This window comes from Pyxicephalus adspersus, chromosome 9 (genome assembly GCF_032062135.1).
Source record: "Pyxicephalus adspersus chromosome 9, UCB_Pads_2.0, whole genome shotgun sequence".
Lineage (NCBI taxonomy): Eukaryota > Metazoa > Chordata > Amphibia > Anura > Pyxicephalidae > Pyxicephalus > Pyxicephalus adspersus.
In genome coordinates, this window is record NC_092866.1 from 48,406,442 (window position 1) to 48,418,147 (window position 11,706).

Consider the following 11,706-nt stretch of genomic DNA (forward strand, 5'->3'; position numbering starts at 1 on the left):
GATCTCGTGCATGCACAGAAGGAGCAGCCCCCAGTCTCCTGGGATATGTAACGTATGTATCCCAGGAGGCTGCGGGTTTCCACTTCAGTCTTTATTGCCACATCAGTAACAAAAAAAAAAATCAGTAGTAAAAAAAAACTTAAAAAAAATTGTTTTTCCATGATATAAAAGGGTTAGCCACCTTTTTATATAATCTAAAAAATGTGGGAATAGATTCGGTTTAACAACGTCATCCACAAAAAATCTCCCCACATTGATTAAGTTAAGCTGGCCTCCCCCTACTGGGTCTTCACTAAGGGCCAAGTGAATGCTTAAAGCTGAACTTCAGGTGAACATGTAAATATACAGCTGAAATACGTATATGGGAGCTCCTCTACTTGCCAGAAGATTTATGTTCACCAAGGCCAAAGATTTATACAGTATTATACAGATTTATACCACCCAGCACACCAAATTTAGTGACCTGACTTTTTTGTAATACAGACAAGCAATATAGCTAGGTCATCTTTTGTCCTGAACATTAAGAGACTGATCTAACACATTCTCAGAATACTCCTTGTCAGCACATATGCATTTAGAGACCCTCATTGAATTTATTAATTTATGTACTGTTATGAGACTACTATTGGGTCGGCAATTTTGTGGTGTGCACCACCAAAGGATTTCTGCCCATTCTGTCCAGTGATGTCACTTGCAGTAGTAAGGAGAACAGGGAAATAAGAAAATCTCCTGCTTCCCTTTAGCTGTGCAGCCTGAGATATACTTACTCAGCATCCCCAGCACACATTCTGAGGCTGTGCAAAGCTAAAGGGGGTTTTAGGAGCAGATTAGTTCCTGACTCAATCCTGCGCTGCTGGTTTTATAGCCTTTCTGCTCCCAGTCACCAGTTGCTAGTTTTAGCAATAAGCTCAGCTGACCTGCTGCTGGAGTGTATATTTGTAAGATTTACTTTTGCTGACCTTGCCAGTTTTTGGCCCTGCAAGTGTATACTGCCTGGACTGAACTTTTTGCCTGTGACTCTGACTCCGCTTTTGTCTTTCTTTGTATTCTGGAGTGTCTCTCCTGGAATCCTGTTACTGGATTATCTGTGAGCTCCTTGTTCTCTGTCAGTCCTTCCCCAGTTGCTCTGAGGATAGCCTAGACGTAACCTTAGTACACTGGGTTCCATGTAACACACTTTTCAGGAACTTAGCCACATAATCACTTTGCAGGTCCAGAAGGGTTGGCATTACCTTTTTTTTGTGAGGAACAAACACGAAGTTCAGTTTGCTAATAAATCAGTGGGTGCCTTTAAATATTTCCAGTTTCCAATGAAGTTAATGATGTGAGCACCAACGTCATCCACTGGGTGTATTGTCATGTGTGCACATTCCATGCTCTATTTAGCACCAAGGAACCATTTCCCTGCTGGTGCTCCTGCTTTTCTGCTACACTGTTGTTGACAGAAGTATCCTATCATATATTTTGGGGTATAACTTTGAGTTCTCCCTTGCTCTGGCAAGTGCACCTCACTCCTTTGTTTGTCAGCTGAGGCTCCCACTACAGTTCAAGCAAGATGTGGTGGGGGATTGCTTGTACCAAGAGGGTTGATGTACAGTTCAGTAAGAAGTCAACACATGTCAGGCTCTTGCTAGGTTCTTTATTTCCAGTGGAAAAACAAAGATTGCCAGCAAAAATGCAATTCGTCTCTAGCTTTGGGAAACCAGTGATCTCTTAGCAGTCTGTAGCCTAAATTAAGCACCTGAAAAACCAGACAGGTCCTATATTGCAGAAGAGACAGACTTTTCTGAAATAAAATAACCTTACCTGCCTGATCGCAATTATTTTTATTTGCTCTCACCTGTCCATGTTTCATTGCAAATACCATCAACTTCTTTATTCTTCTTTTCTTTGTTTCTATCTTGTGCCATTTTGATTGGTCAGGCCACGATAGTTCTATTACTTTCAGCAGCTGCAGAAGAAGCTAAGATGTGTTGGGTTTCCCGGCTTCCTACTGAAAGAGGTGAGAAACAGGTAAGAATACCTACTGCAGAAGGGACATCACCCGATCAAAGCCATAGGACATGTTTAATCCAATTTCTTGCTGACCCTGATTGCAGAGGTTCTACAGACTTCCCCTTCTTCTTTATCTCAGCTGGATATATTTCTGATCTGTTGGTTTATAAGCCATTGGCCTTAGTTCCCCTGTCTGATTCTGGCTTTCTGCTAGGCAAGATGATGTTTGAGGTGCAGTCTTCTGCTATTACTCTGAAATTGCACTGTCTTGGCCCTTTTATTTGATGTGCACATTGCTATAAAACAAGAGGATCAGTCTATTTCTGATATTGAGTCTTTTGTAGTCCTGCAGACTCCAGTATGCCTACTTTTTGAGGTTTTCATTTATGTAGTTTAGAATCATTCTGGCTTACTTCTTACACTTCCCAAGGGATTACTGAACTTTTTTCCTTTTGTTTAAAAATTTACTAAACAATGGTACCTGAATAAATACTGAAAGTATTGGTAGTATGACCCTTAAGAAAAATTTACATTTGCCACATTCAGTAGTGTCACAAAACTATGCCATAGGACAAGGAGTGCCAAATGTAAGAAAAGGGCTTTAAAGGCAGATCATGTGTTAGCCATTCAAAATGGTACAGACAGTTATTCTTGAGGTGTAATGTCCATTATACTGTAAAGGAACTTTTCCTATATCACACAGTTGTTTTAAGAAAAACTTTAATGTGGATTTTATTATTTGAATAAAGATATACTAATTTACCATTTTTCTTTAAAGTGAATCTCTTATATTTGGAACTTTTGGCAAGTTACTTAAATAAATAGTTTACATTGCTATGATGGTTAAGAATATTCTTGAATTTCAGGACACTGAGCTTAATAAGCTCTTTTGTATAACTTTTTTGAATTCCTAATGACCTCCCCCTATTTTACATCACCAGTTTATTAGATTCCCTTTTAACCAATATCCCCCTGAAGAAGTGGGTCACTGCCTGTGAAACGTGTTGGGATTCTCTAATAATTCATCACAAATGGAGCAAATGAATCTGTTCTTTTGTTCTACTACAATTTACTTTTTGCTTTAGATTTTTGTCAAACATAAAAAATTACCTTTGATTTTCAATAAATATCTAATGTTTTTAACTGTTAAATTGGCTACAAAAATCCCCTACTTCTAGCCACAACCTCTGTGAGAAGCCGTTGGCCTATGATCCCCTACCCTAGCCACAACCTCTGTGAGAAGCCGTTGGCCTATGATCCCCTACCCTTTTTTGTTCTTATGAGTTAGTTTTATGTGTTGACAAATTGCATGCCAACAGTGCAATGTTCTCCCTTTTACTGTCCAGTTATTAGCTGGGGCAGGCCTAGGATGACCTAAGCTCTGAGGAAATGGGTTTTGTTGCCAGGAATTGGATTAAGGCCAAAAAAAGGCACATAAAAAGTACTGTAGGTTAACTATTACTTCAAAATTGAGGATGTTTTAATTATTTTTATTTTATCTTTTTGTTTTTTTGTGTTTTTTTTTTTTTTGGTTGTAGCTTTTCCTAAAGTTATCTAAAGCTTCTTGCTTCTAGAATAGACTCACCCTGCTGGGCCATGAGCCTTCCTTTTGCTATCAACTATCTTACCGTATTGGCCAATCAGATTCCTGTAACTGACTGTCAAACTGAACTTTAAATTTGATTCCCTTGAAGAACTTTAGGATAATGTTCTCTGGGTATGTTTTATGGCAAATTTATAATTATAAAACATGTGCATGGTGCTGTGTCTGCCACGGCAGCTGTGAGGTTTTTACATGGTAAACAAAGGCTTATACAATGATATTTAAAATGTTATTTTTAACACAACGGAAAAGAAAAAGCTGAGAAGTTTGTTCTTTGTCTTCTATTTTCTGGAATGTTGAAAATAGTTTTCTGATAAAAAAGGATACTGAACATTTGAAATATGTGTGTGTTATTGAAGTTGTACTTTCATATCCAAGGTTGAATTGGTTTTTTTATATGTCTTTGTGTTTAATAGTGTAGAATAGGTTAAGGGTCTTGGTTCACTGCATGTATCAGTTATTTTACAAGGCTTAAATTATTGGCGCCACAAATTACGACAATCAACTTTTTATCATACCAATCTCCACTACTTCAGTGATTACCTTGCAACATTGTAACTTTATAATAAGTTGAGAGCTTTCTGTATTGGCTGTTTTGTTTTAGATACCGTGTTTCCCCGAAAATAAGACACTGTCTTATATTTTTTTGGGCTTCCAAAAACACACTAGGTCTTATTTTCAGGGTAGGTCTTATATACTTTTTTTAATGAAAAAAAACACTTACCATATTCATGTAGAACAATGTACATTTGAGAGTTTTATATGGTGACCCAATTGTAAATTAAACTCTTCATTGATTCATTGCTACCGGTATTGGTTACTGAATTCAGCATTTCTCTTCTTGCACTGTTACTGTATTAAATCAGCCAGCTTGTCCTTACAAACCTAAAATCAGCACAAAATGTGGCTGGGGCAATGATTGCTCACATTTTTATATATATTTTTTTTTTATTATACCGTAATTGTGCTGGTTAAAATAAAAAAAAAAACTTACCTTATCAGAAGACGCGAGCCGAGTTCCTGGCTTCTGACAGGCGAAGTGCATGTAATATCACTCCGCCTGTGACAGGAGCCGGAACTACAAGGCAAGCATCGGCTTGTGCGGCTCCGGACTGTGTACACCCGCTGTCTCCCGCTCGGTGAGTATTTTTTTTTTTCTTTTTCTACTAGGTCTTATTTTCGGGGTAGGTCTTATATTAGGGCAGGTTGGGAGAAAAGTGCTAGGTCTTATTTTCGGGGTAGGTCTTATTTTCGGGGAAACACGGTATTTAGAAACACATGTAATACCTTCACTGGCACAAGATACATTTGTGTCATATTTGAGCCACTTTTTCCATCCAGAAATTAAAAATAGATCATGGATGATGCTTGAACATCTCTTCCCCTCCTGTGTACCTGGTGGCCTTAGCTCCTCCTGCTCCTGCCGAAGGACTATCCTTGAGATCCTCAGCCTGACTAGCAAAGAATCTCAGTCCGGCTCCCAGTATGTGCTTCTATGCATAGACAAAGGGTTAGCTTGAAATAACTATATAAGCATCCCAATCAATGTCAGTCACTGCTGAGTCCTCAGTGCTCTGCTCAATGTTCAGTTCCTGATTACCCGTGTCTTGACCTCAGCTTGCTCCATGACCTCGTGTCACCTTCCCTTAATTTGGCCTGTCCCTGACCACATCTCCTTCCACCTGCCTTGACCTTGTAAGCCTCTCCCCGTATCTCTTGTCTGCCACCTTCCTCATGTTGGAAATTTGTGCAACTGGTAAGCTATAAAAAATGGTAAGCTGATGACTAATAAATGGAGGACTTACAGGATTATTAAATAACTTGTGAATAGAGGTGAAATCTTGGGAGAAGACACTCCATTCCATTGCCTAAGCATTTTCTCATATTTCAGATGCCCTGTTTTCCACAGGACAGTAACATCATCCTTGCCCAGGTGTTGCAGGCAGAATGCAGGGTTAAAGTAGGTATAACCTAAGGCTTTTTGGTTTTTACTGCCTACTTGTATGTTTTTCCTTTTTCTTTCAGTTGCAATGTGCCTTCAAAGAGGAGGTAAAATCTGCTTAGCAGAAATGTCCTAACAGGCAAGCTTTTTTACTGGCAGAAGGTTGGTGTGTGGAAGGAAGATGCACCATCAGGTGCAAGTGAGCTTATGTGCTAACAAGGAGCGTGCTGATAGAAAGAGAAAGCAGAGTGACAGAGATGTGCTCATCACTGTGCTGCTTCTACTATCCAGTAAGGGGCTGTAGTCGGTTCAGAATGACTTCGGCACAAAGGAAATGGGTCAAGTGATGCCATCAATTAGACCATGGACATCCAGCTTCAGATAAAAAATACCATAGGAAAAATCTCTGTATGAAAAAAGAATATTGCATCATTTCAGTTTAGTTTTTTCATCTTATAATGGGCTAATCATTTTTATCTTGGTATTTTTGGCTGGAGTTCTGTCTTAAAAACAGATTCAGCGAAGTGCTGGAGAATTGCGCATATACGCACTTGGCTTTAACATTCCATTTATTCCTTATGGTCATCTAAAAATAACACAAGTCTTTTGCTGAGAAGGTCGGTGAACTTGCTTTCTTTTTGATATTGCATCCTTGCCAGTTCTTGGATATTTCTCTTTCTGTTAGAAAAAAAGTTTTGTGCGGGTATGAGTCAGCTCACTGACTCATAGACAGCGTGAAGGCTATGGTGCTCTAGACTAACTAATTGGAAACAGGTCTCGGATTTAATTAAAGCGCAGTTGTCAGTTCGCTGTTTCTGACTGACAACCTACTGAAGTATTTTGTCTCTAGCAAGTTGTTTAATTGTTGTTTTCCTGTTTACTATTTAATGTTTAGATCATTGTCGGTAGTGATAATGATAATCATAATCTGGAAACATGAGAATTATGATGGCTGCTATGGTAATGTAAGCATTTGGTAGCTATTAGGAAAAGATGTTCATTGCAAAATGTTTATATATGATCATGCTTTTTTTTTTTTTACCCTATCCCCATATTATAGAAAGCAAGCCTAAGACAAGCACTGGACATTTGTTTAAAGGGTCTCTAACTTGAAAATTATTCTGAGAACACCCTGCAAAGAGGCTTTTGTCTGTCCCCAGTGTTACAGGAACATGACAATATGTATTTTGTTGCTTGGTCAAATTGGGAAAGGATCAATTTCATTGCACGGAGGTTTCCATCTTTTACATATTTTGTATTATTATCATTGTTTTTGACCAAAAATGGTCTATCAACAAGTCGGCTCAATCAGGAGCCTGGAAATGTTCATGGGTCCTAGCTACATTTTGCAGGAGACAGAATGCTTACTGGAAGCTTTGCACCTGCCTGTTACCTACAAGGGATTATAAAACGGGTTGTAGAGGTCACAATTGACCTTTGTTCTTTCATCATGACCACTGACCACCTTTGTTAACGCACCCCCATCAGCTCACCTGTAGATGTGTGTAAATAGAGACGATTTTCTCCATTGTGGTAGAAGATCTGCTCTGCTAGATAGGTTCAAGAGTCAAAAACTTTGACCTTAAACCCGCAGGAGAGCATCTGAAGATCCATGCTGACACATGTCCATATTAAGGAAGGATTATGGTGTAAAGATGGGAATTTATTGCAAAGAAAGGAATCTAATGTAAAGGGGAAAAAGGGGCTCTACATATGTTAAAGAGCGGACTAAGGGGAGACTCCAACTTGAAGACGGCCTTTGGAAGATAAAAGGGGGATTTTTGAAGTTAAATTAATGATTAGTTATTGTGGGGGCTTTTGTTGTGAACAGTGGGTGAAACATGGTGGGAACTCTGATATTCAGGGGAGTTTCTGATAATCGTGGACGGGGTCTCTGATGTAAAGAATGGAGCCCGCCACATATTTGCAAAAACACTATACTAAAGAAATCTGTTGCAAGCAAGGGCTCTTGGGGTGAAGGAGAATAGAAAGGGATTGGGGGTTCTGCTGTAAAAGAACAAGTCCTGAATGTTAAGGGCCTTGTCAAAAATTTACACTGGGGCCCATCAGTAGTTAAAAGACCTTTGGAGGCGGCGCATAGTTGCAGCAGAAGGAGGAGTCCCAAGTACAGAGTAAATGGAGATCTCTACTGGTTCTATTGGCTTTTTGTGCCAGGCTGTGAATTAGATAATGTCATCTTTCAGAGTCTGGCACAGGAAGCTTGTTGTAGAAGATCCGCTCTGCCAACTGGCAGAGCAGCAATCGGAATCAAGTCGATCAGTGATTCCTATATCACAAGCAAGAGAATTGGAAGAAAAAATATTTCACCTCAAACTTGTGTTTCTGATATCTTTACAAAAAGAGGGGGAGAGCGGTAATAAGGTAAATAGTGTAGATATGGCCTAGCCTGGATTGAAATATGAGAAGAGTGAAGGAGGGGAATATCGGGGAAAAAGACAGACTTTAATAGGCCTTGAAAAAGTTTTATTCAAGTAGGTGAAAACGGCTGCTACCAATCCACCCACGTCAAAACAATAAAAGATATTGCTACTAAAGGTAATCTAAGTTGTTTTTTTTTTTTACTCCATTCTAAAACGACCTCTATCACAGCTAATGTACTTCTATCTCGGTAATTTCTCCCTCTCATCTGCCTCTAGCTATTGACAAGTTGTGCAATATATGCACTCCTACTTTCCACCCGATGTTTTAGGCTTCCAACTGATACTTTAATCAAGAACCCCGTTGTCTGTCAGTACCAACTTTACATACGTTTCTAGCCACAGACGGTACTGGTTATCTAATTCAGATGTCCAAATACACCAAGTTTTAAACTACTTTATACCACCCATGGCTTACATATGGAACTACCTCTGACTGGGTACACCAAAATAATTATAATCAACAACATCTGATAACTAAGATCTGAATATAAATACATGTTTATAGTGGGACTACAACTAAAGTCCATCACCAAGCTATTCCAACAACCTTAACTTGAACGTCCAGACTTTTACTTAAAATTTTGATTTTACCTTTCTTCACAAAGTTGGATATTCATTGATGTTCACTATATTCCCATTTGCTCAAGGATGTCAGCAACCTCATAACGAGACTCAATTCCCTGAAGAAGCCCCTGTTGGGGTGAAACGCGTTTGGAACTCTGAGATACTCTACAGAACAATGTCTACATGAGATATTATATTGACCTGTTCTTTTTATCACTTTGATACTTAATTGTACCACCACCACTAGCATAGAAGGTCCATGTTAGGGTTAGGGTCACGGTTTTCACCTACTTAAATAAAACTCTGAATTTTTTAAAGGCCTATAAAAGCCTGTCTTTTTCCTCGATATTCCCCTCCTTCACTCTCCTGTGTTTCTGATACTTAGTAAGGCGGATTTGTTATACAATTTGCTAAACTCTGGGTTGAGCTAGTATATAATATCTACACGTAAGAGACGTGTATTCTTATATGAATCTTGGCGTGCATTGGGCCTGATTTAAGCTCTCCAAGGCTGTATAGGATACACTTTCATCAGTGAAGTTGGTTGCTTTTTGTTAGCAAATGTTTTCAATCCTGGACCAGATCCATTCCAGGTTTGCTGGATTACCCAGGTTAATTGATGAAAGTGTATCTTCTCCAGCCTTGGAGAACTTTAATAAATCACAGTCATTGTGTGTTTCTTCCTGATCTTTGCAGTAATTCCAGTTAAAACTTTGTGCTGAAACTTTCTTTATTAAAGTGAAACTAAACCCAGCCAACTCACCTATCCACGTTCTATCACAGGGTGCCGCCATCTTACTTTTCTTTCTCCTGCTGATGATCTCAGGTCATCTTGATTGGCTGTGCCTTAATGTTGTATCCCCCATGCAGGTGTACAGGAGTGGAAGTTCTATTTTAGGACCATCCCTGCTTCTCTCTCCCTTTGTGCATTAAGACTAATTTTTTTATCCTGCCTTGTAGTTTTCTGCAGGCAGCCTGGGATGGGAGGACCTGCTGGATCCCACTTTCCCCCCACATCCTTGTCCATTGTATAAGCTATGTGCTGACAGTGGTTTGTCACTGTTAATTTTATTAGGTAATATCTGGGTTTTCCAAGGCATTTGGTGCATACAAAGTAGAATGTTATCCTTTGCTGCCATAGAGAAATTTATGTAAATTAACATTCTTATGCCTGGAGTTCAGCTTAAAATAATGGTTGCGTACATGTGAATAGAAATGTTAATTCAGCGAAAGCAAACAAAGGTTACAAAATTACTCTGAAGATTGACAGTAATTGCAGAGTGAGTGCACTGGATGTAAATTACCATTCATTTACAAATTAGGTAATAGCTCCACAATTGAGAAGTATTTCAGATAAATAGTGTTTGTTATGACTAATAAAATTGGGGTATCATTATACAGCATGAATAGCAATCTTCAATGTTTGACGTGCTAAAATGTTCCTTTTTAAAGCTGGAATTAAATATTGCCTCAGCAGATGTAAAAATAGTGCTGATAAGCATGAACACTAGCTAGTGATCAACATAATGAAGGAATTAGCTGCTTTTAGTGTTAAGAGACCCACAATGCTCTTAAAGGATAAGAACAAAACGATAAGAACAAAAATGGATTATATTGCTGCTTTCCATTCCTTAGGAACATTTTCAGCAAGTATGGAAAATACCTATTAATATCGCTACAAATGTAGTGCTCTTGTAATTTTCATTGGCTTTAAAGCACAATATTATTTTGATTCAAAGAATATATTCTGTATGCTACAAGCCCCCTCCACCAAGTAATAGAGATGAAGACTTTTTTGGTTGAAATCCGGGGAACAGGAGTGACAGCCATTTCTTCTTCTATAGATACATTGGAATGGGTGATTGTAGCAACTTTTTGGACAAAAAGGATGTTAGAAAAGGTCCACAAAAAGGGAACCATCTACAGGAAGCCCAAGTGGCAACTATATTCCACGCTAATGGTAAATTGAGACCAGTAGAACCATGTATTATTGAATTTCCTACTTGATCTCCTCATGGAGGAAGTCAAGTCTTCCATATGGTGGATCTCGTTAACTCTGTGCAGCCACAGATGAAATGGTGGGGGGTCAGGTTTCCTCCAATATGCAGATATACCTGAGTTTGCGGCCATAATAAGATGTCTAGTCACCGAATTTTTGTACATTTTCTGTGAAAAAGAGTTATGGTGTAAAAGAATAAAGGCAGGTTCGTCAGGGATTGGAGCATCTGTCTGTCGGACAATGTCTCTGATAGTTGACCAAAAAAATTGTAGACCTGGACATTCCCAGAAAATGTGGAGAATGGAGCCCACCACTGTCTGACATTGCCAACACCGACCAGATACCTCCAGAAAATGTCTGTGGAGCCTCTCGGGGGTATGTTACCATCTGGAAAGTATTTTAAAATTGGATTCTTGGAACCTGCTGCTAATGAAAGCTTTCTGAGTCCACAATAGAATCCTTTGTCTCTGTTCTACCGACAGAAATCCCCAACTGGGATTCCCAAGCTGAAAAGTTTGCTGAACAATGGGGATTTGTAAAAGGGCATAAAGTGCTGCTAAAGTTTGCCGTATACCCCCCTCTCCTATGCAAAGTTGTTTCAGGGGTGTGAGCGATCTGGAGTAGCCTTCCCCGGGATGGAGTATGCGTAAGTAGTGGGAGAGCTGAACTGCCCTCCAGAAAATCCAGGCGGTACCCATGTGACTTATTGTTTAATTCAGGAAATATTCTGTTATTTGAGCACCCTAAAGATTATCAAATGTTGAAGCTCCAGAATGAAGCTTTGGAGGTGAAGACTCCACATGGATTAGATAAGGGTAGTAAGAACTCCAATATGCTGGGCTAGTAGCGACCTGGATAGGTAGTAAAATGGGCCTGATTTATTAAAGCTTGAGGGAAGATAGGCTATCACTAAAGTTTCTGGGTCATCCAGCAAACCTAGAATAGATTTCCTAAAATCATTTGCCTTATTTGGTAAATATTTTCAATCCTTGACCAGATCCATTCCATATTTGATGAATCACCCACATTTTCCCATAGCAATTTATCTTCTCCAGTGTTGGAGAGATAAATCAGACCCAATGGCCCTGATTCATCAATAAAATCCGCGCTCGCTGGAAGCGCGAAAGTACGCGCGACCAGCGAGCGCGGTTTCCCGCGGTCC

The 11,706-nt window shown here is 39.3% G+C and overlaps 1 protein-coding gene across 3 annotated transcripts in view; it reads left to right on the top strand.

Moving 5' to 3' along the window:
• The window catches only part of METTL15 (methyltransferase 15, mitochondrial 12S rRNA N4-cytidine), a 134,886-nt gene that overhangs the window by 32,554 nt on the left and 90,626 nt on the right, over positions 1-11,706 (top strand). Inside the window, exon 1 of one of the 3 annotated variants that reach the window (XM_072421846.1) lies at positions 1,924-2,013. The exons of the other annotated variants lie outside the window; for them this stretch is intronic. Coding sequence (XP_072277947.1) covers positions 1,969-2,013 — 45 coding nt within the window. The 5' untranslated portion in view covers positions 1,924-1,968. Of the gene's footprint in view, positions 1-1,923; positions 2,014-11,706 lie in introns of those variants that run through there. 3 annotated transcript variants of the gene reach the window in all.